General features: G+C 53.5%; 1 protein-coding gene across 7 annotated transcripts in view; it reads right to left on the reverse strand.

The window, feature by feature from the left end:
- Positions 1–1,680: 1,680 nt before the first annotated feature.
- The window catches only part of NOL4L (nucleolar protein 4 like), a 125,263-nt gene continuing 98,996 nt past the window's right edge, over positions 1,681–27,947 (reverse strand). For all 7 annotated transcript variants that reach the window (XM_084777387.1, XM_084777389.1, XM_084777390.1 and 4 more), the window contains 6 exons: positions 14,026–14,303; positions 11,318–11,503; positions 11,046–11,237; positions 10,722–10,844; positions 9,963–10,164; positions 1,681–5,980 (listed from right to left, as the gene is read on the reverse strand). In XM_084777387.1, coding sequence (XP_084633513.1) covers positions 5,763–5,980; positions 9,963–10,164; positions 10,722–10,844; positions 11,046–11,237; positions 11,318–11,503; positions 14,026–14,303 — 1,199 coding nt within the window. In that variant the 3' untranslated portion in view covers positions 1,681–5,762. The remainder of the gene's footprint in view (positions 5,981–9,962; positions 10,165–10,721; positions 10,845–11,045; positions 11,238–11,317; positions 11,504–14,025; positions 14,304–27,947) is intronic.

A 27,947-nucleotide genomic window follows, 5' to 3' on the forward strand; every position in this document is an offset into this window, starting at 1 on the left:
GCACTACTGGTTTAGATTTGGTACTAGGTTATCCCAGTGTGTTTGTTTTGTTGGGGAAGGGGTCAGTTTTGGCTTTTTTCTTTTTAAGATAGGGTTTCATATAAAGACCCTCTGTATGACCAGATTAAAGGCATTCATACATCACCTAGTGGTATTGTATTTTTTACAGGATCTTATATCCCAGGTTTGATCCTGCCTCTTAATTTCCAGATGCTAGGGAATGCACTACCTGGTTGTGTGTGGCACTGGGCCTGGGGCTTTGTGCATACTGAGTTAGCGCTTTACTAAGTCATGGCGTCAGGGCATTTCAAATGATTTAAAATAACAACACATGTGTTCTCCCCTTACTGAAGGCTTGTTGAGTGAACTTGTCACTGCTTTAAGATGACACTTCCCAATTGATGATGCCTTGTGCCAATTGTTAACAGCAGTGGTCTGAAAAGCACCACCTAAAGAACAGTCTAGTGCTCTGTCCTCCAGCCACCTCCCTGGGATTCCAGTGTTCCAGGGCAGCAGCCTCATTGATGAGGTATTTTCTGATTGTTAAAGGCTGCTAAGGTCCCATGATTCTGTTCTGTGGGAACTGTCAAGGTTGTGGCTTTTGTGATCCCTTAGTGGATCTTGGCAGTAGTTTTGGTAGGATGGGAACTTTCTTAAAGGCTGCCCTTGACCCCAGACCTGCTAAGAATGAGGTGTGGAGACACATTTTGTACTGTACCATACCTAACCCAGGTGCACAGCGAGGGCTGCAGAACTCTCATCCTTTAGTGAAAACATTTGGCTGTTTTACAGAATGTTTTCTTGAGGCTTTAGTAACTGGTAATGGAGCCTGGCGTGGTGGGCACACCTTTATGGGAGCAAAGGCAGGTGGATCTCTGACTTCGAAGCCAGCCTGATCTACATAGAGTGCCAGGACAGCCATGGCTACGTAGACAGTCTGTTTAAAAACAAAACCAAACAAAGGAACAAAAAACACCAACCCAGCTAATATGTGAATCTGCATATATAGTTTGAATAGTAAAAAGTTTGATTTTAACTTCTACATTCAATTTCTTTTTCAAAGTCATGATAATCAACTTGTTCCAGGCATCTTCGTGTAATGTTTTCTAAAAACTTCACCTAAATGACCATAGGGTGAGAAAACTACAAATAAATACTAGGGAAAGTGGCCTTTTGTTTTTCAAGGTAGGATTAGAGCTTTGCCTAGAATTGGATGTCAGATACTGGATGTTGAGGACTGGTTTTCTAGGCTCTTGGGGTTGCTGTAGGTGCTTAGATGCAGTCAGTTGGCCAGGCACCAGAATAACGAGAGGGTACAGGCTTTATTGTCACAGAGCTGCAGCCAAATACTTGGTTGGTTGGTGACTGGACTTGGGCAAGGCGTGACACAGCTGTGTCAGGGTGCTGTGAGGTGACACTTGACTGCATCACAGGAGACCTGCCACCAGTGCTGGGCACCCTGGAGGAGTACCTGTCCCTCCTTTCCTAACAGACTGGGTGCCAAAATGAAATTGCAGGCTTATTAGTCCGAGAAAATGTAGCAAGGGTGTCTGAGTCGATTGTTGGCTAGGGAAAGGTGAGCTCTCTTGGTGGGTGAAGATGTTTCCGAACTAGATTCTGAAGGACCAGGACAGGTTGTCGGTGCTGCTGGTGGGAGTGCGACACAGTCGAAGCGCAGCGTTGGGTTTGTTGTTCAGTGTTTATTAAGTAGATTCAGTCTGGTATATGATATACAGTTTCAAAAGGAAAAGGGTTCCACATACTTATGACATCAGTGCATTTAGCAGTAATACCATGGAGATAACCGCTCATCAACAGCTCATTGGTCTGGTAAGTGAGGGGAAGAGGGCATCGGCCTGTACTAGTCATTCCACAAACAAAACAGAATTTAGTAGCTGCATCACGTAGAAAGACACATCCTAAGGATTAAAGTATTAAGCCACATTTACTGGGAAACTCACTATACAGAACACAAACACTTTATAGAGCATTGAGGAGGAGGTCCTCACCTGCTTAGAAGAGCCACATTAAGTTGCATAGGTGCATATCTGTAAAAAATATAATTTAGCGGTGAAACCATTGATTAATAAAGTCACCTTTAAAAGTTGGTGCCATCTACTGCTTGCGGTAAGTGCCTTCTGCTTACTGTCTGGAGCCCCTGACCCTCCCCCAGAGGTGCTTGTACCATCTGCACTCAAAGTCACAGTCTCAGCTGACACGGAACTCATGCTCTTCCAAAATGTGTCTCAGTTATGCCAGCAGATTGATGACTTCCTGCCTGGCTGGGTCCTCATGGCCTTCCTATTGCCTGAAGAGAACTTCCTCCCAGAGCTGGGCATTAAAGTCCTGCCTTAATGTCTCCTCTGTGTGCTGTCCCCCACCCAGCTGGCAGGAGGTGCTATCTTGATTCCTCTCCTAAGGGGGAACACATGATAGAGGCACAGGGGCATCTACCAGGCAGGGTGTGTTGGCAATCTGAGTTCCAGGTGGTATAAGTTTTTAGCTTTTAGGTGGAAACGGGTACAAAGTGAGAGGTTTTGTTTTGTGGCTTTGCTAAGCAGATGAGCTAGTGAGGTGCATCTTCCTCCTCGAGCGCACATCTTGCAGAACACACAGGGATGGGGCGTCTGTACATGTAAACAGTACACTTCCACTGAGTCCAAAATTAGGAGCAAAATACAAAGGTTCACATTGGTCTTAGGTAGATACAGGCAAGAGAGGATTGAGCTGTTGAGCTCAGAAACAACAAAACAAAGTTTCTAAAGCACCACTAAATTATATAAAAATCAGACCACGGACGGATTGAAACTGGTATTCTGGTGAAATACTTTACTATCTTGTAAAAAGTTTTACAAAAAATTACAAATGAAAAGTATCAACCCTCTGAGTTCAAAGCAGCATTTCGAGAATGAACTGGTAGTTAATCCTATAACCACCTGTGGGGTCATGTGTGGCCCTTAGAATAGGGAGGGACAGATGGGGTCTACCTGTTCCAAGTCCTCTAAGACCCTCCTAGCCCTGCCTGCCCCTCCCCAACACCATTCTTGGGAATAAACTGTCCATTTGTGAGTGGTGAGAGAGAAGTCCTTTCAGATGGGTCATGTCCACTACCGCTGGTCTAACAGGTCATCGACCACTTCTGACACCCTTCAGGGATCTGCCCTGCAAGGACTCTGGGGTTGGTGTGTCCTACACTGGCATTTCCACTGTAACTTGAGATCACCAATGATTCCTCTGTGCCCTGAGCCTTCAATCACACTGAAGAGGCTGTAGGACAGGGCTTTGGGAAAGCTCCCCCGGGAAAAGGCAGACCCAGTTCAGGAGGGGAAGGCTTGAAGCTGCATCTCTTAAAACAAAAGCAAAACAGAACAAGTTCCCTGACTGAACTAGGTAATGGAATTCCGTGTCCACACTAACTTGCTCCTGATATGGCTGCTCTTGAGGCTTTTGTGACGGCTTCTCTGGGGAGAAGGCCAGGTCAGCATGACAGCAGGCACCGTCGTTCAGCCCCTCCGGAAGCCGTCAGCACTGGCGTGGGGACCGATGCTCACACCATACTCGGGGCGCAGGCTGCTGGAGGCTCCCACTTAGATGGAGATTATGCCCATTCTTTCTTACAGGTATGTCCCATGGAGGGAGAGGCCCTGCCTGGTCTCTTCTCTCCTGTCTTCCAGAAATGCAAAGCATTTTGTCAAGCTTGGGTACTGCCTCTGGGAGCAGAAATGACATGGTAAGCAATTGATACCAGAAATTCTAGGGCGGCGATTGTCTCTGCCAATTTTTAACATTAATATTTTCACAAATTGCCTGGGGTAACATTTTGCAAAAGATCTACTGATTACTTTGTAGTATTCACACACAAAAATAAATATTTACACAAATTCAAACATCCAGAAGTCCTACTGAGCAGGTGGGGCACTGGGCACATGGTCGGCCAGCTGTGGGGAGGCCCTGAGCACTGGAGTTTGTGCTGTACGAAGGGGCTCAGGTGTCCTGGCCCAGTCCAGAGGCCTGGTGAGCGGGCACACAAAGGCAGAGGTGGTGTGGCTGGGTAGGCATTGGAGGCCTGAAAGACCACATTTAAGCCCAGGGTGGAAGTGTGCAGGGTGAGGAGCCCTGCCTTACAGCCCTGAGTCTGAACAGGCAGGGCATCTGCACTGGCACTGCCCGCCTGCCCGCTTGAGGGCTGGTCTGTCAGGCTGCCACAAGCAGTCCCTGCCATAACCAGTTTGGGAAGGGGCACCGCTCTGGGATCAAGAGTGACTCTCCACGGGTATTGTAGTGTTCACCCAGCCTTGGCTCCCCTGAGGCCTCCTTGCTCTGAGGGGAGAAAGGCAACAGGGCTTCTGCCAGCTCTGGGCAGGGGCAGGCAGCAGAGTGCTGCTGTCATGGCTACGGAGTGTTGAGGGAGAGAGGCCCCCTGGCCTGCTGAGGTCTAGGTGAATCCCTGGTTTTAGCAGCACTGGTAGGTATTGCACAGAGCAAGAGGAAGTGCCTATCAGGGAGGAAGGAAACCAGGTAAGCTTTTTCTTGTCCCTTGTCACACTCCAGGGACTGGGTTTCTTACAGGACAGGCCTTTCTAGAAGAAAGTCTGGTCCTAGGAGAACGCAAGTAGTTCCCCACTTCCACTGACGATCTGATCCCTTTACCCCATTGTGAGGTGAGGGTGGAAGCCTTAGTCCACCCTGGGGCACACAGACGCTTCACAGAGGGAGCTGGCCCTGAAGAACTGGCCCTTCTAGCAGGTTCTCTGGGGTCTGGGGCCTGTGTCCATCAGACCTGGGTCCTCGACTAGCTCCCAGAACTCTCCTGTCAAGCGTCTACAAGAGCCAGGCAATGGCAAGCTGCTGGTTTTAAGGGCCAAGCCCCTCCAGGCTCTAGCTCATGGACCCTGGGTCTGATTTACCTCCCAGCAGATAGATACATTGTGTGGGAGTTGGGGAGACAGCCATTCAGAACACGCTTGGAGCACATCCTGGAAAAGCCCACGCTGGAGTGTGAGGTAGAATATAGGTGACCGTGTGACTGGACTCTGTAGGATGGATGGGTGCTTTTGTCTGCAGTGAGTGTGTGGGGGTGAGGTCCTCCTGTTTGGCAGTGCCTGGCAGTATCCCTGTGACAGCACTGGGATCTTCAGCAAGACAGCCTAGTGGAGTGTGGGTGGCCTTCCCAAAGGTGTGCTGTGCACTCAGGACAGCGAGCTGACGCCCAGCTCTGCTGGCCCAACCCACATCAGTGTAGTGATATGGAATGTTAGGTATAGGGATACATCCTTCTGATCAGACAGACACAGAACTGGCAATCTGTACAAACACAAAAGAATCCATTTCAGAAAAATAAATTACTAAGGGGAGAGGAAGAAAGGGTCCACTTTTGCTCTTCTCAATAAATATGCAATTCTGCTCACCTAAGACTTGAAAGGTAATTATTGGGGGGTTCTAACATCAGGGTCCACGAAGGTGATTCTAAATAGAGCTGCAGCCCCTGTGCCTTGTCAGGGGAGCCCCAACCCTTTTAGAGCTGCCCCATTGGCCTCTTTCCAAGCAGGTCGGAGCACCCGTGTGGTGAAATTCCAAAAAAAAAAAAAAAAAAAAAGTGTCCTTGTGCCCAAAGTCTCAGATGCTCCGAGTGCAGCTAGAAACAGCTCTTTTGGATCCCACCTCTTTCAGAAAACAATGTACCAACTGGTGAGGCAGGAAGCTGGGTCCAGGCTAGCACAGCCTCCTTCCCTGGGCGTCGTGCACTCTGGGGGCCAACAGGGTCAGTTCTGCTGTAAAATGAGGTTTTCCAGTTCATCTGCAGAACGCAGCAGGAAGGCTGCAGACTCTCGGTAGCCGGCAATGAGCTGCCGCACAGCACTGATCTCCGTGGGGCTGAGCTGGGCGGTGGGCATCGTCCTGCTGGTGCTGTTGCTGGAAGGGGTGGGGGTGGGAGGGGTGGGGGTGGAGGCCCCGCCTTTCATGCTGAGGTCTGTGGGCCCTGCAGAGAGGGGAAGATGATTTAGAGTCTACATTTTAGAGGAAGCAGAAGCCCCTGGCTGTATGTGGGAGGGGCACCCAGCCAGGCCTGTGGACTGGGCAGAGAGTGGGAGGCCCTGTCTAATATCCCCAGTGGCTATATTCCCAGTATCTAGAACGGGGTTTTGACATGACAAGGGTTCTACACTGATCCCTATTGCCAACCATTTGACAGGCGGAGGGAAGGTGGGGAGCTCTGCCCAAGATTACACGGCAAATGTGTGTACAGTGGAATGGGCAGCGTGCATCAGGCACAGCAGGGTTCCAACCTAGCTTCCTGCCTGTACCCCATGCCTTTCACTACTTTGTGGGGACCCCCTCCAGACAAACATCCCAGCTCTGGTCTATGGTAAGGATGGGGCAGCCTTTAGACAAAGAATGACTGCTGTGCCCTGCCTCTCCCCAGGTGGTAGCCAAGGTTGGAACAGGAGTAACTGTTCCAGGAAGGAGCTGTGCTTCAGGCACTGTGAGAAAGAGCTGTTGCCATGTTTGGGGGACATGTGCCGCTTTTCCCAGAAGGCTGAGAGGGGAGGCGAGCAATACGCAGCACCATATGCGAGAAGCTACAGAACAGCCACCGTCCCAGTTTGGAGAGGCAGTGAACGCTAGTGAGAGGCTTTGCAGGTGCCTGTGGATAGAAGAGGGGCAAGGTTTGCTTTTGCCTCAGCACCTCAGCTCCTCTAACTCTGAGTTTGTCTGTCCCAGCTGACAGGATGCTCCTGGGACAGACAGAGGCAAAAGGGAAACAGAATAGTCTGCTGTCTGCCCTCTACTGGCTGGCTGTGGCAGCACAGAACAGCAACGACAATCAAGCTCTTGACGCTGCTGGGGAGAAGGGAGCTTGCTTTATTAGCAGCTCCAGGGAGAAGGCTGCAGCACGGAGCTCAGCAGATGCGTGCTTAAGCCTTCCTCTGCCACCCCATGAGCAATTGCTGAACTCCGAGCTTTAGATTTTAAAGCAAAGCAAGGAGCCTCTTAGGAGCAGGAGCCTCCATCAAGCTGGGGGAAGTACAGACACTCCCAGCGGACTGGCTTTCAGCCTGGGGGGTGGGGGGGACTGGCTGCAGGGCCCACCAGGAAAGGCTTCTCAGCAGGCCTGAGGCTTTCGGAATAGACTCCTGGTAGACATGAAGTGTTTAGAGCTTGAAAAACCTTGTAGGTGCTTACCACGAAAACAAGCAACAACGAGAGCTGGGGAATGAGAGCCAGGCCCTTGGTGAGCCCTCTGCCACCCTAGCTAGTTCATTTTCCTGGCTGTGGCCCCTTCTCCCTTTGAGTACCCTGCGGGCATCCTTCATCCCGGAGCCCCTTCCAGGAGGCCATCAGCATGTCCCGACTTCCCTGTAGGTTTTAGTAGCCAGGCTTGTTCATCGCTGCATTTACACTGCCACATTAGTCATGGACAAAACTTTGTCTTTGGAGACATCTAGACTAGAAGTAACATCTCGGGATAAATCATGGGGACAATTATTGGCTAAAAGAAGTTGGCACAGCCCCTTATTGGGAAAAGAAGTTGGTGTCTGTGATTGGACAGTTTCTTGTTTTTAATTTTTAAAGATTTAAGTACATTGTGGTTTTTTGTTTTTGTTTTTTGCCTGCACGTATGTCTGTGTGAGATCCAACTGGAGTTAAAGACAGTTGTGAGCTGCCATGTGGGTGCTGGGAATTGAACCTGGGTCCTCTGGAAGAGTAGCCAGTGCTCTTAACCACTGAGTCCATCCCCTGATTGGACAGTCTGTAAATCCAGGTATTTTCCCCCTCTAACTAGGGAATGTAGATGGTTTACTTAAAAAAAAAAATTATTGTGGCTGGGAATGTGACTCAGTGGTAAAGTACCTGCCCTGGATTCAATTTCTAACATCACAAAAAGTACATACATAAATAACAGTGCTCTTGGATTTAAGATACAGAACAGTTAAGTCTATAACAATCAAACTTGGGAGGAAGGAGAAGGCTTGTGTATTGCAGAAACAGAGCTAAGCAGGTGAACGGCTTCCATGTTGGCAGCCTTGGCTAGCTTCTGCATATCCCAATCGCAAGACCCAGAGGGGATGAGATAGGTTTGATTCCCTCTGGTTGTTCTGATCTAGGCAATGTCCAGGGTAATAAGGACCACCTGCCACACTCAGTCAGAGGTGGCCCCAGGTTTTGTTTTGATTTTTCTCCTCTATCCCCGAATCTCAGCTCACTGAGAGAGCTGTTTAGAGAGCTCCCCACCCATCCGGTCCCTGTTTTCTGCAGCCTAACTGATCTGGTTATGGCGAGACTGTCAGGCTGCTAGAGGCCCCGAGGGGTCTAGCGTGGGCACAGCTGCCTAGCACCCCAAGGCAGAGGTGGGCACAGCTGCCTAGCACCCCAAGGCAGAGGCCAGGGTCTTGATTCTGTTTCAGCTCATTTCTATCTCCAAGTGACAACATGAGCAAAGCGGAGGACAAGCCATTAGCATAGCCGAATCCAACAGCCACATAAGAGGCTGGCACTGGGCAGGGCAGTGGGATGGATGGCTCTGTGACCCAGTAGCTACTTGCTTTCCTCCAGCTGCTGGAGGCGCTAATGCTCACAGAACAAGGCTGTTCCCAGCAAGGAGGAAAATGGCCAGATCTTGGTCCTACCCATCTCTAAGGTACCGGCATACTCAGAGACGGGACACACGGGATACAGAACTGTCTCCTGATCTTGGTTCTGGCTGCTGTGCATGTCTTTCAGGAACCATACGCTCACGAGAGGATGGGGAGCCACCACAGCTGCAGTTCTAAGACAGCCCATGCTGTGTCTACTACGTGAAGACTTAGCATGTGCTGCCTGGGCATGACTGGGCACCAGGTCATCCCTACCTCAGCGACGTGGTGCTAGTGTCCCAGAGAGTTCTAACCTCCTTGAGATCCTGAAACCCAACTCAGATAAGGAGAATGCGTCTGGGCCAGCTGCGCCGAGCACCATTCCCGCCTGGCGCTAGGGATTAGGCCCCGCAGCCTCTTCTTTTAGGTTAAGAGGCATTAGAGGGGATGAGAGACTAAGCCCAGGCTGGGACCTTCCAGACCCCAGCACTTCCCTCCCAGTTCCGGGGCACAGTAAACACGCAGGTGTGGTGCAAGGCGTGGGTGGAGATGGCCTGGGCTTTCCACTGGGCTAGAAAACTGGCCCTTTCCCTGGCTACTCAGGGACAGTCAGGGCCTCCCAGGCCCAGGGCTCCCCTGCCAGCCAGCGCCTTTCCCTTCCATCTGCCCCTTAAAGCACCAGCTTCATGTCCTCATGTCCTTCACTCCTTGGCCCCTGAAAAACATGGAGGCACATTGCCTCTGCCTCTGCCCTGTCCCTGGAAACATCCTCATCCCAGGGTTAGACAGACCAGGGTGATGGAGGCCAAGAACAGGCCACACAACCCTTCTGTGCTTAAAGCCTGTCAGTCCCCAGCCCCCACCAAAGCCCAGTAACCTCTCCCCCACCCCGGACCATTTTCTCCCTGCAGCCCCTGCTGGAGAAGGCCTGGATGCCGGCGCTGCTCCCATGTAAGATAAGACTGTAGGCCACAGGAGCTATCTGTCTCTGTTTTCCCCTTCCCCCTGCCCCCATCCCTCACCCCACCCCCACCACCAGGTGTGGCACCTGCAGCAGATCCCTGGGAAGCCCTTGCCAGGCTGCCCAGTTTAGGCATAGAGCAGAAGAACCCAACATTTAACCATCCACGTGACTTAAACGGGGGCTCCATAGGTGGAGGGCTACGGTTGGGCCAGATCTTAGCCCTGCTGCCACCTCACAGGGGCCTTTCAGAGAGTGGAGCCAGACAGCACGTACCGCTGGAGATGAGAATGGAGTCCAGGCTTTCCTGAGCTCACCTAAGGACTGGATGCTAACGGGGCTGAGCCGTTACCCGGCCTCTTTCTAGGGCTATCGTGCAGAACAAGCTAGGCACACTTTGGAAACCAGACCTAACTCCTACTTACCATTACTGTGATTTCCTGTCTGGAGGGAAGCAGAGGACTGCAGGTTGCTGCTCAAGGACCCGTAGCCACGGTAGCTGTAGTTGAGGCCACCATTGACGTACACGGGGTCCTGGGAGTAGGCAGAGGCTGGCAGTGAGTAGGTGGAATGCGTGATGGCTGTAGAGTCCCGAGAGTGCTGCTTATCCAGGGCTATGGGTTCGTCCTGCAAAGGAGGGACGGTAGTGCTGGAGTACCCAAGGGACAGCAAGCCTGGTCACTGTCCCTGTCATGAGGTAGGCAAAGGCTGCAGCTCTTTGGCTTCTGGGGCCCAGTGACGTGACTTGACCTGGGGCACGCTATTGGTTCTCACTCCCTGGGCACCTTGCCCCAGCGATCTCCCCCGACTGCATCTCCCTATGGACGTACTAGGTTGTCACTGCCTCGTGTGAAAACCCTCTCTTCACTGGCCTAGAACCTGTGATCTGCTGACTTCAGTCTTTGAGTGCTGGGGTTACAGAGATGCACTTCCACACCCAGTCAGCCTTCCTCTGCCAGGTCTGCCAATCCCAGTCGTTAACTCCTCTAGCATTCTCCACCCACCTCTTGGCACCTCCCTCGCGCCATCCTTTCTGCCCCCACCTCAGCGCTGTCAGTCTAAAGCTATGTGATCGCTTCCCTTCCACCCCACTATGTACCCCGGCTGCAGGCCCATATGACATTACCAATGACCTCGCCCCCCAAGTGAGACCCCTTCAGGAGACAGCCAGCATGAGCACGTACTTGTGAGGACTGGTAGATCTCCAGGCGCATCCTTTTAGCTGCTTTCCTTGTCTCACTCTCACAGGCAGCTGCTAGGATGTTTTCTGCCATGGCTGAGGTCAGGTGGGGAGGAGTGGGTCTGGTCTGCAGGCAAAAAGGACACAGCACTGGTATTCGGGCTGGGAGGGTCCTGGCCAGGGTCAGGGGTGGCAAAGCAAGGGCTTGGGTTCTAGCACCTAATAGCCTTTTCCCCTCATTTGTGAAATAGCCCTACTGGGAAGCTGGAGTAAGGAGTGTGGAGGCCAGCGATGGCGCCACAGGTCCAGGTGGCCAGGAGGTGCTCACCATCTCCATGCCGTTCTTCTTCATGCGACGGCAGGACTTGAGGTATGTGCGGATGCGCTTGCGGGCCCTCTCCTGGAACTCGGGGAACTGCCGGCTGCACGACTCAATGATGGCCTGAATCTTCTCCTTGGGCTGCTTGGAGATGGGCACCATGCGGTCCAGGTTCTCATCCACAAACAGCCGCACAAACATCTAGGGGAGACACAGGCCATGGGAGGGGCCGGCCCCGCCTCACACCCAGCCCTGCTCCACCAGCCCTGCCTGGGACTCACATTGAAGGCCTTGAGCCGCTCAGGGTCCATGCCTTCTGAGTCATTCATCTTGTCGTTGTCCTCATGGTCATCGTGATCATCATCGTCATCGTCTGCCGCAGGTGCCCGGCCCACTGTCAGGTCCTCAGGGCAGCCACTGGCTTCTGTCTTGATGGAATCATAGCTCCCAGAGCTGTAAGGGGGAGACTGAACCCGGGCCAGAAGCAGAGACAGATCAGGCGACTGCCCACCTGGTCCCCCATGGTAAGCTTGGGGACCAGGCAGGTGAGCTCAGCTAGCTGCCACAAGGGTCTTGGCTGCCAAGATCCTCAGCAAGTTAATCCTGAGAGCAACAGTTCTTCCCCGCCCCACCCCCTGGTGTCCCTAGGCTACCACCAGGAGGGCCTGACTGGAACAGCACTCAACTAAGTGCCTTGCCTCTTGGAGGCAATGGGTAAAGTGTAGTAGCCACTTCCTGGGTGGCGGTGCCCACATTAGCACCTGCCATGCTGAGGGAAGGACACAAGAAAAGACTGACATCAGCCAGCCTCTCCTGTGTGCCAGGATCTGTTTGGGCTTCCCGGGTTCCTCGTGGATCCCCAAGGGACTTCGACTTTGAGTTGACAAGTGAGCTGTCACCAGAGCAGCAAATGTGCTGTCTATCAGGGGGAGGAACAGATGGGCTAGGAAAGGGAGCCAGCCAAGGCAGGAGGGCCACGAAGCAGGGTGCAGGCCCCAACTCCAAGGCTAGCCTGTTTCCGCCCACCTCCCAAGAGATTGCAATGGGGCCTGGGAACACAGGAATTCAAGAAGGGAGCGAGAAGCCCCAGCCTGCCTGCTGTAGCCTGACTGACTGGGGAGGGGCTTCAGCTCTCTGCCCCCCCCCCACCTCCCGCATTCTTCCCTCAGTCAGACAACAGGTAAAGGTGCAGCAGCTTCCGTGGTGGCAGTGTCCATCTAGGACTGGTCACATCATGAGAAGGACACAAAAGAGATTCTCATGAGCCAGCCCTTCTGTGTGCTAGGATCTATTTGGGCTTCTGGGTTCTGTCAGCCTTCACCGACTTGGACTATGGCTTCAGCTTTCTCCTGCTTCCCAGCTACAAAGTTGCCCCTGGTAACCCAGCTCCACAATACTTGTCCCCCTGACGCTAAGGCTGCTGTCATTCACTTGGTTAAGTTTGCGTCTGTGGTCTGCCCTGACTTCCTCGTCTCCCCTCTGAAGGACACTGGCGTGCAGTGAGTAAGTTGGGCCCAGGAGAACACACAGCTGCAGTCAGGCACTGTGATGTGGCCACAGCCTGGCCTACAAGGACCTGGTGCTCCCTGAGAAACAACTCAAGGAAGACACATGTGGCCGGTGCCTCTGGCCCTTAGGGCCCTCTCACCACGACCACACCAGGACTTAAGGAACAGAACTGTTGGTCTACACACCTGCAGGGCGTGGGGCTGGCACCAGCTGGCTCTGGACAAGTCAGCTCTGCAAGTGTTTCTTTAGTTGAATCCTCTGCCAGGGCCAGAGCAGGAAAAAACTGTAAGGTGTCCTCAGTGCCCACCCTTGTGCCACATGGCCATGGTAGCAAGTGGCTTGAGGGCTCTGCTGAGCCAAGTTTGCCTCTACCCTGGGACAGCTGCTCTGTCTGGTCCCTGGACCTACTTCCAGCCTGATCCCTATGGGCTGAGCTACACACATGGCACCGACTCCATCCTGTCACTTTAGACCGTGGCCTGGGCATGTATCCAACCCCCCTGAAAAAGAGACAGCCAGGGCAGAAGAGTCTACTGATAGTAGGCGATGGGTTCAGGGGGGAAGAGTTGAAGAGGTGCTCCAGGGGGCTGGCACCTGCTGTCAGGAAACCTGTGACAGCGAGGACAGTGAGTGAATGGAGTTATGGGCCATGTAAGGGGACCCACGCTGCCCACCTCTATAGCATACCAGCTGGGTCAAGAGAGAAGCCCTCAGCCCTCATCTCTCTACAACTCGCCCCTTTTCTGCATCATCTGAAAACATGGGGACAGGCAGGCAAATTAGCCATGAAGTGTGTGCTACCTTTTCAGAAGGGGTGTGTGCGCACGCGCGTGTGTGTGTATACACACGCGTGTGCGCAGCGGGGGAAGGGGTATAGAAGCCGAGGTGTATGTGGAAGTCAAAGGACAACTCTGTGGGGTGGGTCTCTTCTTCCACTTTCTGCAGGCTCGGAAGGTCAAACTGAGATCACCTTTAACAGCTGAACCCTTTTGTACTTCCCCCCTCCCCCCTCTGAGGTTTTACTATGTAGCTCAGACTGTCCTGGAAACTCACTAGCCTAAGTTGGCTTCCAACTACAGAGCCCCTCCCGCTCCGGGGAAACTCTGAGTGCTGGAGTTATGACTGCCATGCTTGGCAGTGTTTTGTACTTCTGTGCCAAATGTGCCACTTAAGACAGACTCTGTTCCGGGGAGGGGAGCAAGCCTCAGGAACACCCATCACCTGCTAACTCTCTACCAAGGCAGGAGCCATGGACCCACTTCACAGATGGACACTTCTCAGAAAAGAAGACCCACCTGGGGCATGCTAAGCCACCTGCCGTTCTCGTGCATCTCTAGGAAATCATGGTGAGGTGGCCACAGCCACTCCCCGGGCTTGATGTCACACATGGGCTGGCTCAGTTCCAGCTCCACTACAGCATGTATGACCTCACTCCAGCCTCCCAATAACCCAGAGGCACACAGCCTGCGGCCCCACTCACCTCGGGAGTGCTCTTTACCCCATATTTGACTCGGCTCCGCAGCCCGTCAGTGCCGCAGCCATCTGAGGGGTAGGACGGTGTGCCCAGAGCCGTGCCGGGCGGGAGCTTATCACACAAGTTGATGGGCTGATCCTCGGCAGTAGCAGTGAAGTCCATGGGGGCTGCAGCACCGTTGCCATTCATCTCAGGGAAGGCAGGGTCACCCTGTGTGCTGCTCGAAGTGGATGGGTTCAGGGTAGAAGAGCCGTTGCCACTGCCACTTTCAGAGGAGGAGTCATCTGGAACAAGGGCCCTGGGTGTCAGACCCTGTCTCTGCACCGTCTCCAGAGGCACCATTGCGGGTGGTGCCCTCAGCAGCTCCCTTGGAGTACCTGTGCTGCTATCCTTCAGAGCAGAAGTGTGCTCTGCTCTCCATACCAGATGCTCTGGGATGTGAACTGAGCCTCAGGCCTACCAGCTGGGCAGAGGCAAGAGCAGAGAAGTGGGACCACTAGGAGCTAAGTGGCCGTGACCGGCATATGCGTATGCGGAGTGTAGAGGTTTCTCTCCACCTCCAAACTTACAAATGCCAGAGACATGCTCAGTGGTGGCTCCACTTCAGGAGGCCTACCCTAGGTCCTTAGATGCTTTCAGGGCTGCAAGGTTAACTTTTTCTTGCTGCTCAGAAATGTGCACGCGTGTATGTACACACACACACACACACACACACACACACACACACACACACACACACACACTCTGCACAGGAGGCCCTTGAATCACCCCTCCCCCTGCCTAAGACACAGCTCCGCTGCCAAACTCCCCACCCATCCCTGCCTTCCTCCACAGAGTCCAGCCAGACGTGCTCTCTGCGCCTGGCCAAGGGGCCTCAGACAGCTAGCTAAAAGCCAACACCTGATCTGGAGGCTGCACCTCCTGTGTTTTCAGCTGGCCTTCTTGTTTTCTTGAGGTGGGAGCCCTCTGCTGCAGAGAGCACAACATTGCAGGATCCAGAGGATAAATGAGCTCCATGCGTTTTTAGATAAATTCCAGACTTCTCTTTCCACAGGTCTCAGCCTCCTGCTTCATTAGCTGGGACCACAGCAGCTACTCTAGACCTCCTGGGGTCACTGTCAGGTGAGCACCCTTGTGGATACCAGTGGTGCTTAGGTACCCTGGAGGCCCTGCAGCTAAACCCAGCAAGGGGACGGGGAGGTGGAAGAGGGAGCCCCGACCATACCCTGGCCCACCCTTTCCCCAGGTCGGGGTCCCGCTGACCCCACTCCCCACTCCCAACAGATTATGAAGATTTAGTCCCTAGTGTTGAACACTGGGCACGCGCACTGCCTGAGCGTCCCCATGGTGACTGAGCGGCTCTAGTGCCCCAACCAATCACTAGCCTCTCAGCTGCCTGAAGGTGGGGCCCGCTTGCACATCAAGCAGCCAGAGCCCTGAGTAGAGGGGGATGGGAAAAGTGTGGTGCAGTGGCATTCCTCCCTCCTGTCCCCCCCTCCCCCACTTTAGCTACCACAGGTCATCAGGGCCAGGCTACACTGCCCAGGCCACCTTTAGGCAGTACTGCTCCATCCTCCCTTTATCCTACGGGCTTGGTCCCAAGCCCTTGAGCCTGTCTCTGGGACCTCCCTGCCTGACTCCTCTGCCCTCACAGATGGGCTTGACTTTTTCTCTGACAGTTATCTCCAGGAACTAGTCTAGAACATTAGAGAGAAAAACAAGTTGCCTGGAATTAACTGAGCACCTACTGTGTGTTGGCCCTGTCCCAGATGCAGGAGCAGTGATGACTATAGGGTGCTGGCATGCCTGGGGGACCAGCTATAGTATCTTAAGGAAGTTTAACAAAAACTAGGAAATTGAGGTGTGGTGGGTGCCACCTGCTCAGCAACTGTCAAACCCCACCACTGCCATACTTCTGCAGCTCAGGCTTTCTGATGTCACGGCTTCCCTTTGTCACTGCCAGCCCCTTTTTGGAGTTCACTGCCCATGCTCCAGCCTCTTGCCCTTGCCCCCTGCCCTGCCAGTTCCCACCCTAACCCCTTAGCACCTGGGCCTCCAGGCTGGGCTGGGGCTTTGCCTGCCCTGCTCCTTCTAGTCTTGCCCATTTTAGTGGCTTTCTTTTATGGCCTGACTCTGCCCTGCTGCCTCAGGGCGCCTGGGAAGGAGGTACCCCCACAGTCCAAAGTACCACCCACACAACCATTGGTAGAAGCTGGCACCTGAGAGGCTCAGGGACCTGCGGTCTGGGGGGAAAAGCTGAAGAGCCACCCTGGCTAATGAGCCTTTGCCTGCTCTTAGCCACTTCCGACTCAATGCCTTCTATCCTGGCACCATCACCCACAGGACACTTGCTCAGCCTGGAAGGGCACTAGATGGAGGGACACTGGAGGGACAAGCTGCTCTTCCCTGGGCACCATGCCAGCAGTAACTGCATTTACTACAAGCACCAAGGCTTAAGGCCAACTGCAGCACCACAGCCGGCATGGAGACAGAAGTGGACTCCCTTGTCTACGGGCCTAGAGCAAGCAACATACATATGGCCCTGGAGCTGCTCAGGACGCACAAGGCAACCCTGGGGTCCAACCCAGGTCCAAGTCGGCTGCGATGAGAAGCTGCCGACACTGCCACCCCGGCTGCAGGCCCAGGCTCATGCTGCCTGACCTTCTAGAAAGAAGAGGTGCTGGGTGCAATGGGGACACCCATCTATTCTCAGATGCCATCCCCATCTGGCAAGGAAAGTGATTGGACAGATGAGACCCTGGGTCAGCAGAGCAGGGGGACTGCTGTGGCCACACGGGCCACAGACCTGTACAAGAAACTGGAAACCCATACCATTATGTAACATCCAGAGTTAAAAATCTCAGGGACTAGTATACACTAGTAGGACTTTTAAAAGCCACTAAAATAAAAAGGCAAAGTGTGGTCTAGCTATTCAATAAAAGACTCACCCTTTAAAAATGGTGAAGTTTAGATAGATGCTGCAACATGGGAAACCCATGAGGGCGTTAGGCTATGTGAAATCAGACGGACATGTAAGGAGACAGTGATTCCACTTAACTGCACAGGCTAGGACAGAGGCGGGAACTGAAGCAGGGCTACCTCACGCCTGGGGAGGGGAAACGGGCCAATGCTCAGTGAATGCAGAGCTTCTGTCCGGCATCATGAAAAGTTTGGAAACTAGTGGTGCTGCTTGTATTTTGAAGTATTGAAGTATACATCTCAGAAGTCTTATATTTACCACAAAACCAAAACAAAACCAACCAATCAACCAAAAAAAAAAAAAAACAAAAACAAAAAAAACAAAAACAACAACAACAACCAAAAAAATGCCCAGTCAAAAACCCTAAACTTCTGAGCAAACTAATGTGTCCTCCTCATGTTACCCATGCTGCACTTGGGGCAGGACACACAGTCTGCATCTGAAGGGGAAAACAACTACAAAAGTCCATATTCTACAATTGCCGCTCCACAGTCTAAGCCAGCATAGGGGTTCCACCTTGTGGGCTAGCTCCTGTTTTTAGCACAGCCTAGCCCAGTGCCACCTAACAGGAGGCCCACGTTTTCCAGCTGGGGAGGCTGCGAGTTTTAGCACAACGCATAAGAACTAAGAAGAGGGTGAACGTCACCTACATGACCTCAGAGGGGCCACCTCGCCTCGCGCCTCAACCTCAGTTTCAAATGGCCCTGGCACCAGTAAGACAGCACCCATGGCATTACCGACTCTCCCTGGCATGGAGCAGCTGCTCAGAAGTGAAAGCTGGCTTCTTTTATCCAATACCTCCTTCCTTCAGCCGCACCTGCTTCCCCAGACTGCAGCATGAGCAGGTGGGGCCCCACGCCGTGTCCTATCAGAGGTGGGCACCACACGGAGAAGGGGAGGCCCTGCTCTGCCCTTGAGCATCACTACCTCAGGGAAGGCTCTGCCTACTATCCCATCTCACTCCTGGCACAAGCTGTGACTGCTCTTCTGCAGAACCGTCTCCCCTATTGGGCCACAGGGCCTCCTGCCAACCCCGCCCCCCTCAGTGTCCCCGTCCCCACCCCCACCCCCTGCAGCTCAACCTGCCTGGGCCTTTGTACTTCTGTCACCTCTAACTGCTACACTGTCCCTGGCTCTCCAGAGTTTGTTCTTCACTTCCTGCTCCTTTACTTCCGGGGCTTTGCTTAAAGGTCACTGTGTCAGGACCTCCCCTACCCAGCCAGCCCTTAGTGACACGCTAACCTCTTTACCTATTTTCCCAGCACACTTACCTCCTCCTCCTCACACTGTCCATTTATTGTGTCTGTAGCCTGCAGGTAAGCTGCCCCCGGGCCTTGGCAGAGCTCTAGTGGTAGGCCTGGATCACCCCTGCTTCCCTGTAAGCCACACCCTTTCTTCTAGTAAGGGCCCCTGGGTCTTCCAGGGTTCCTCAGGGCAAGCATGTACCCCAGTCTGGGCCAGTCAACATGCCCCATCATAGCCACCAGTAAAAAGCCATATGGCCAAGCTGGACCCACACAAGTCAGACTGATGCTTCTCTACCTGGGGGCAGCTAGACCTGCTAGGCAGGGGCCCGGAGATCCAGAGACTGGCTGACACAAACTTCCAAAATCTGTCTATGTCTTAAACCAAAGGTAATCCTAAACTATTTGGTTATGAGGGCAACAACTTCCTTCTTGTCAAAGCTAGCTGGAGGCCACTCTACATCACGTGGGTCTGCTTTGGTCTCTGAGAGCAAGGCCCTGAGAGCTGGGCTTTATGCTTCCTACCTGTCCTGAGGCTGCTGGGATCCAGCAGCTACAGTTTGATGCACTGCAAATTCTCCCTCACTCTAAAGAAACGTGACTTAAGACGCACCCAACACCCAGTTCATTGCCTGAATGACATATGGTGGGCTGGGCCAGTGGTTTCGGCTTGCCTCACTTTCGGCCTGACCTTGGGCACAACCACCTCCTGGGCTCCTCTTATCTGAAACCCAGGGAGTTGTCGCTGACGCCCTTCTGGGCTCCAGTGTTTTATGACTCCATGAAATACCCAGCTGGCCCCACAGCACTAAAGGCCTGGTGCCCTGGCCCTTTTAAGACTGTGACCTCTTCTTTGGGTATTCTTTAGGACCCACTCAGACCTGGAGCTGGAAACACAAGGCGTTTGGGTGACCCTCTCATCCCCACCTGGTCCTCATCGTGCAGTTGTGGCAGGAGTCCCCTAGGGCATGTGCCTACCCGAATGCAAACCAACACTGACAGGGGATAGCTGCCCTACCTGTGAATGGGCAAACAGCCTGGAGAGGTGCCCTGGAGGCTTTGGGGAACCAGCACGAATGTATCTCCCCCTTCTGTCCATTTCCACAAAAATGGGCCTCCACAGATTGGCAAAGGGTGACTCCCCAGGCTGGGAGGACCCAGAGCCTACCACCTGTGCCTGGAGAGCCCTAGGGCAGGGGAGGCCTGCCATGCCCATCTACTGTAACGGGGTGATGTGCTGCTATTCAAATGGGAGAATTAGTGATGAATGGGGGAAATTGTTCCTCCTTCTGTCCCGTCTCCAGAAGGAGACAAAAACTCCTTTTACCTCAGCAAACAATGCCCTTATGTGGGCGCCAGCGCCCTGCAGCCTGCACAGGCCCAGCTCTGTGCAAGCCGCCAATCACCACTCTGGGCTCTGGGGCCACAGCCAGCGGTACCCTTCCCCAGTGGGCAACCCACACCAGCCCCCAACCAAAGCTGGAGAAGGTGGCAAGGCCACAAGAGCCTACATGTTTGGTGCACAGGCAAACCGCCTGATGTGGCAGAGGTACAGAGCTAGAGGCCGCATGGGCCCCTTGGTGAGACTCTGGTCAAAGCAGCAGCCAGGCAGGGGTGAGGAGGGGCATCAATAATTCACACACAAAAGCTGGGAGCCAGGAAGGAGGGCGGGGAAGGTGAAGCACTAGAGTCAGCTCCCCCCTGCCCCACGCCCGCCCCAGGGAGTTGTACATGCCAGGAAGGAGTCACTGAAGGTCTGAAAGGAACCTTTGGACTGCATGCTGGTACACTGTTGCCTCTGAATTTGGGATGTACACCTCACTAGGACTCTCCACCTCATCCCCCACTCCTGCCTGCTTTGACAAAAGCCTGTGGCCTGGGCAATGTTTACACAATGCATAGTTTCAAGGAGCACCAAGCTCCTGGTGCCCATCTGTGCTTTCTGAAGGCAGAGGGACCAGGGGTCAAACGGGGGCCAAGGGATCCAACTGTGATAAGGCTACACTGGGCATGTGACCAGCCACATGAGGCCCATATTCCCCACTTGGTCTTCAGGCTCTGCTGTCCCCCAGCTGTCTCTCTTGAGCTCCCTGGTTCTCCCTGTGGTTAATCAGCCCGGTGGGCCAAAGCCTGGGGTCAGAGAGACCACGCCGCCTTCCTGGGCTCCACCCCTTCTCTTTTTTTCAGATAGCGTCTCACAAATCCCAGGCTGTCCTTAAACTAGTAATGTAGCTGAGGATGACCTCGAGTTTCCAATTCACTTGCCTTTACCTCCCAAGTGATTACAGATGTGCACCCCCGGGGCCCAGTTTCTACTGGGGAAGGAACCCAGGGTTTTATGAATGCTAGGCAAGCACTTACCAACTGAGCCACATCTACTCAAGTTTCCTCACACACAGACAGCGCATAATACTGATAACCTGGATCCATAGCATCTGCCTCCGCCGTGCGCTGGCAATGTTACATCTGTCTTGCTCCTTAGGCATCAATGTCTAGGCTCTGGGAAGCAGCAGTGTCCATGAACAGTGTGAGCCAAAGTGTGGTTCTGATCATGCAAGTAAGTGATCACATTTTGTAACTAAGGTATGGGGGGTAGGGGGCAGGGCGGTTGGAGTTTGGTGGTGGCTTTTTGTACAATGCTAGGAATGGAATCCAGGGCCTCATGCATGCTAGGCAAAAACATTAATTTTAACAATGCATTGCAAAGTCAACTGCAGTAATACAATTCTGTAATCCCACTATATATATATATATATATATATATATATATATATATATATATATATATATATATTTTTTTTTTTTGGTTTTGGTTTTGGTTTATTTGAGACAGGGTTTCTCTGTGTAGTTCTGGCTGCTCTGTACTCACTTTGTAGACCAGGTTAGCCTTGAACTCACAGAGATCTGCCTGTCTCTGCCTCCCTGAGTGCTGGGATTACAGGCACGTGCCACTACGCCCGGCTTGTAATCCCACTATTAGATGAGGTGGCTGTGGCAGCAGACTCAGCTTTGACTACACATAAGAAGTTCAAGTCCAACCTGTCTCAGAAAAGGAAACTCGAGTTTCCTACCTAATATACCCAACATATCATTTTTTGTTTGTTTCGTTTTGTTTCGAGACAGGGTTTCTCTGTGTAGCCTTGGCTGTCCTGGACTTGCTTTGTAGACCAGGCTGGCCTCAAACTCACAGCGATCCACCTGCCTCTGCCTCCCGAGTGCTGGGATTACAGGCGTGTGCTACCACGCCTGGCCCTCAACATATCATTTTAACAAGTAATCAGTAACAGGTTTCTGTTTTCATGCTAAGGCCACTAGAACAGGTGTGTTTTCATGAGTGCCACACACCTCTGCACAAACCCATTCTCAATGCTCAGCATCTACCCATGAAGGAAGCCTCACAGCACAGATGTGCAGGTCTGCAGGGACCCCAGGCTCCAGGCCCCTGGAGAAGTTCCAAGCTGCTGATAACAGGGTATTAGAACAAGTGGCCTAGGCGCTGAAACCACTTTTGCAGGTGTGCATGGACCTCAAACACCTACCAGATCTGAGTGTCAGGAGTAGAGATGCCCCTTCACTGACCAGAGGCTCCCAGGGTAGTCGGCAGTCTCTTCAAGTGAGCACCAGTGCCCAGGTGGCTGCACCAAAAGTGCCCAGCCCAGCCCCACCCTGGATCCCCATAGTACACACTGGCAAGTTCTGCCTAGAGGAAAGCGCCCTTGGTCTGTCGCCCCAGGCCCACCACTTTCTCTGCTTGCTGCAAGCCAAGCACAAGTAATGGAAATAAAAACCAATTTGAAGTGCAAAGCTCTAAGCTAGGCTCCCTATTGTCTGCTACCTCCAAACCCCCACAAATCATGTACTGTGAGAGCAAGCACCACCACTTCAGTCTACCATGTGTGAGTGATTCACTGGGCAGGGCTCTGCCTAGGAGCTCAAGTGCGGAGCTGGCAGGCCCCTGGCAACCCTTCCTGTCCTCCAGGAAGGAAGCTGCCTAGGGCTGGTGCATCCCAGTCCCTAGGTCAGGGTAATGACGACAATGCGGCCCAGCCACTTCCTGGTTCCCGGGAGAGTCACCCCCAGACAGCTCAGGCCAGGGTGATACCTGCCAGTGTGGCCCTACCCAGCCCCTCTTCAGCACAGCAGGGGCACCCCAGAAGAGGAGGGGCTCTGGGTACTGCTGGATGAGGGGAGTCTTCTGGTAGCAGGGCTAGAATCTGCCAGATGGCCCCAAAGCCAGGGCTAATCTTCCAGGTTGGGGAGGAGGAGAGGGCAGGGTCTCCCTACCCCTTGCCCAGCAGGTACCATCATCCTGTAGGGCGCCAGGAATCTAGGCACGGTCAGGGCAAGAACAAGCCCTGCCCGGCCCTGTGATAAAGGAACCCCTCAGAGCTGTCTTCTGGCTCTTCTGGCCTTTGCAAGTCAGGTCGGCCCAGCCCAGCACTGTGTTGTCTGCAGACCAACCAGCTTGATGGACACTTTGTGTGACCCAGGATGCCGTATGGCCCATGGCCAATCGCTGGAAGAGCTGGAACTCTGGGGTAGGGAAGACAGAGTCTACTGCTGTGGTCAGGTGCTTGATGCCTCAAACTGGAGCAAACAGCTCTTGCTTGACATGGGGCAAAGAGGGCCCAGGCCTGGCTTCCAGCCTCGCAAGACATGACCCGAGACAAACAGGGTCAAGGTGATAGACGAGATTAAGACCAACAAGTGTGGGGCAGAGAAGCTCCTTTTAGAAATCCACTGTGATTCAGGAGGTGGTGGCGAACGCCTTTAATCCTAGCACTTGGGAGGCAGAGGCACTTGTGAGTTCGAGGCCAACCTGGTCTACAAAGCGAGTTCCAGGACGGCCAGGACTGTTATGCAAAGAAACTCTATCTTGAAAAAGTAAAACAAACGACAAAAGTCCACTGTGGACAGCTAGGAACACAGGGGGGCTGTAAGATACAGTCTACCATGCATAAGGGCCTCTGTTCAATCTCCAACACTTGGCTTTTTTTGTTGTTGTTGTTGTTTTAAATAAACATGGGCTGGAGAGATGGCTCAGAGAGCTGTGACTACTCTTCAAAGGACCTGGTTCTATTCCCAGCACCTACACAGTGGCTCACAGCCATCTGTACCTTTGGTTCCAGGGAAATTGACACCCTCTTCCGAACTCCATGGGCACCAAGGCACACATGTGGTGCACAGACATATATGCAGGCAAATCACCCATACATATAAAATCATAAAAATTTAAAAAGAAAAGAGCTCAGTGTAGAGTTGGGCATGGTGAAGCAGGCCTGTAATCCCAGCACTCAGGAAGCCGCAAGGAGGACGGAAGGTTTAAGGCCTGCCTGAACGCATAGTGAGACCTCAATATCAAACAAAGACCCTAAGGCCATCCCAGGAGACTACAGTGGGTGCCACTCCTTCCTCCATGTGACAGTAACCAGAGCAGTGTCCAACCGTGAGGACCGAGTCCATAGTGACCAAGCTGTAGGAGCCAAACCTCCCACCCCTGGCGAGTGCTGTTCCGCACCAGCGCTGGGCCTGCTGAAGGCCTGGCACGGCAGAAGGCAGCCCAGGGGCAGCACAGGCCTGGCTGGACACCCATTCATCCCTTTCTCCATCCAGCCAGGCATCCACTCGCCTGCGTTCTCATACAGCACACAGGAGGCATCCCGTCACCTGGCCGCTTCTCCCTGGGCAGCAGCATCACCACTCGGCCGTCTCCCCAGCCACCTGCAAGCCTGGGAGAGGACAGCAGGCAGAGGCTGTGTGTAGGAACAGGGGAAGCCCTGAGTGAGTGAGATTCTGAGTGGGTGTACACTGTTGACACAGTCACTCCCAAGTCTAAGACCCATGCTGAAACTGGAAAGCCTTCTCCAGGCTACGTTCAGGAAGTGGCAAAGCCTTCCTTCCAGGTTTGAGTGTGAACACTGACAGTGTTCTGGGTTCGCCCTCTCTTCCTGGGTGTCCACAGCCTGAAGAAGACTGCCACTACCAAGATTAGCTAACCTTGTCCTTGATCAAGCTGTGTACCAAACACCCTGCCTCCCTGTTCAGCTGTGTGCAACACGGCACCCCTTTGTTCAACTCTGTATTATAAACGTGCTGAACTCCCAGCATGCTGTGGTTTCTCTATCCCTGAGCTTACACCACCCAATTCCAGCTTTCTGTCTGTTGTCCATCTGTCCTTTCTTCATTCCCTTGGTTCTCCCATTCAAGTCCATGTCCCTGGAACCATGTAAAGACATGGCAGCTGTGAGTCCAGGCAGGGCCTTCATAGGCTCAAGTCCCAGGCAGCCCCTCGAACTGGGACAAGCCATGAGAGCCCAGGCCCAGCCAGCATGGGGTCTTCTTGACCAGCTGCTTGGCTGGCTTTTGGTTTTTTGTTTGCTTGTTGGTTGGTTTTGGTTTTTCAAGAGAGGGTTTCTCTGTAACAGCCCTGGCTGTCCTGGACTTGCTGTGTAGACCAGGCTGGCCTCGAACTCAGAGATCCGCCTGCCTCTACCTCCCGAGTGCTGGGATTAAAGGCGTGCGCCACCACCGCCCAGCTCCGGCTTTTGTTTTAAGATAGGATCTTTGCTATAGAGCTTCAGTTAGCCTCAAACTTGCTATGTAGCTTAGGCTTGCTTCCAATTCACCATCCTCCTGCCTCAGCCTCGGTGTTGAGGTTATAGGAGTGCACAACCATGCCCAGCTCTGGCTTCCTTTCTAAAGTACCAAGATCCTAAGGGTAAGGGACACCAGTCTGCACTAAGAGAGAAGGCTGTGGGGAAGCAGGACTGGGCCAAGTGAATCTGGTTGAGGGGCTCAGAGAATCTGGGAGACGTGGAGGGCCCTTTGGTCCACAGTGATCACTGACCCCCCCCCCATCCCTACCCACAGCGTTTTAGCCTGAAGGTGCCAGTGGGCCAAAGAGCCTTACCTCCATCCTGGCCTGTGACCCTTCCACACATCACCCAGTCCTCAGCAGCTTGCTCATGAGCACACATCGGGAAGGAGCAGAGGCAGCAGCTGGGCCTGCAGCAGCTGGCAGAGCCATGGCCTCAGCCCTCCTTCCCCATACCTTCCTAAAGTCCAAGGAGGGAGAGAAGTAGGGAGAGAAAAAGCTAGGGGGGCAGCACCCCAAGAGGCGGATCTGGCACCATTGTCAAATTTGAGCCAGGGTCACTAGGCCGCACCTGCTTACAAGGGCTGCTCAGATGCCCAGCTGGCATCTCTGGATGGCAGGAGGCCCGAAGCCTTGGTCTTCTGACAGAGCTTCTAAGGGCACATCACCCAGCCACAGCCATCCAGCCACACCAGACAGTTACTGAGGCTGGGACGAGGTCGGCAACTTGCTTAGAACACTCTGGGGAAGGGCGGCCACAGCAGAGGAGACAGGGCCCGCCTGTTGGAAGCCAGGTTCAGCGGAGTCCTTGGGCCCACAGAGGTGGCCCTGAAGCTTCCTAAGCTGCAGTCCAGCTGTGGCATCCCTCACTTGCCTTTCTTGGCTATGGCTTGGGATCACAGGAAACTTCTGGGCATTGGGGAACCCTGAGACCCCAGGCCCACTCTGCTCCCTGACAGGCTTGCTGCCTGGTGTCTCCTCTAGGAGCCGAGCCCTTCCCTTGCTCCTATCAGTCCATGGCCACACAATAGTTATTCATTGAGCATCTACACACAGCAGGGGCTGGGACAAAGCATAGGACAAATGACTCTAGCTGCCTGCTTCCTGTGGCCTGGACAAGCTATTTCCATGTCAGAGACCTCTCTGGAGGAACTCATGGCATAAGGCTAGGGGCTGGGGACTCAGGGGGCTTGGGTCACTGGGCATGCTGGACAACCTTTACTGCAACAGAACCAATCAGTGACAGGAAAGAGAGGAAGCCATTATATAAGGAGTGGAGTAGCGCAGCATGATCCTCCCATCAGAAGAGTGACTGACAAGCGGCCAGGGAAGCCTGAGCAAAGCTCCCCCAATATTGGTAGCATTTCTTTTCTTCTTTTGCTCCTACCCGAAATGCTCTGAAATGTACAAACTAGGGTAGTAAGGGGAACACCAAGATCTATCTGAATAGCCATAGCTGCCAACCTCAGAAAGGTGACAGCCCAGCAGGGTCCCCGCCCCATCCCCCCTCCCGCCCCAGCCTGATGCTGTCCAGCCAAAGCCTTTGGGGACACAGGAGGGGCTGACAACCTCACTTGGTCAGACTGCTGAAAACCCCTCCTTGACTCCCCCCCAGCCCAGTGCCAGGCACCAGGAGGCAGCACTGGCCTGCAGGAAGTAGGAGTCCCAACCTAACTGAGGGGAACGCCCACGTCCAGCAGGTCCCCAGGGAAAGGCTGCAGGAGGGCCTCATCTGAGAAGGGCACACATCAGCGCTGAAAGGCTCCAGTGCTCTGCATAATTCCTGCCAGGCGACCCCCAACAGCCTGTGCTGCTGAAGGACGGAAGCAGGACCCTCCACTGTCCCCTGGCGGGAGCTTCCTGTCTGCAGGAGGAGGTGGGGATGAGTAATGTCCGTTCCCTGCCCCCAAGCATCCCTTCAGGAGGCCAGGCCTCAAATTTTCCATTCAGGAAGGGGCACAGTGAGAGGCCTAGTGGAATCATGGCAGGGGAATGGAAGGAGGAGCTGCAGACAGGGGTGAGACCCTGGCCCTGCTGCACTGGCCTTCAGGAGCCCTGCTAGCTTCCCTCCTGGGTGTGCATACACACTCACATCTCAATTCACTCACCCACTCACCAGTACTCCCCTAACACGCCCTTGTGCTGGGTCCTGTGTTGTGGTCCCTGGGTGCAAACAATACAAGGGAGAGAGAGCGAGGCATTAAACAAAGACTCCCACGGATGGGTTATGATAGGATGAAGGGCAGCTTTCAGCATGCATGGAGTCCTGACAGACCCAAGACAAAGCTCAAAGCCAAGGTCTTGGACTAGGGGGGGGGGCGGGGAAGCCTGTGTTACCATGCACTTCATACAAAATGCCTGCCAAAGTGGAGGAGAAGGGAGCCTCTCCTGGTGCTGAGCAGACTTCCTCTACCCTCAGTTTCCTTCCCTGTGAGCGTGGACACTATTGATGTCCATACTGGCAGCCACGGCGCCCTGAGAGCGCCCTGTGGAATGAGGCTTGCTGCTTCCACCTGTGACCAAGAACAAGCCCTCCGCAAAGGTGGTAGAGAAACTCCATCAGCAAGCCTGGAGAGGGAGGGATGGGGTGGGCCTTGCAGAGGACGGGAGGGCGTGAGACAGGCACAGGCCTAGTAGTAAAGGCTGGCATCCTGTCCTCTCCCCTCAGGACCTGCCCTACCAAGACCCAGCCTCCCTTTGTTAAAAGAGAAAGGCCGGGCGTGGTGGCACACGCCTTTAATCCCAGCACTCGGGAGGCAGAGGCAGGCGGATCTCTGTGAGTTCAAGGCCAGCCTGGTCTACAAAGCAAGTCCAGGATAGCCAAGGATACACAGAGAAACCCTGTTTCGAAAAGCTAAAAAAAAAAAAAAAAAAAAAAAAAAGGTAAAGAAAGAAGCAGGGCTGAGGGGAGGGGAGGGATTAACACTAGTTTAAGGCCAGCCTGGGCCATATAGCAAGACCCTGCCTCAAAAACAAACAGAAAAAGAACTTAAAGAAGAGCTGTAACTAACTAATCCCTAGAGGTATAACCTGTACAAACTGCCTGGCTTCTTGCCACCACTCTGGGTTATATCAGGGGCCGACAGGGGTGGATGTGCCCAGGAGCCCT

This window comes from Acomys minous (assembly GCF_964271855.1).
Source record: "Acomys minous genome assembly, chromosome: 3".
In the NCBI taxonomy this organism is placed as follows: domain Eukaryota; kingdom Metazoa; phylum Chordata; class Mammalia; order Rodentia; family Muridae; genus Acomys; species Acomys minous.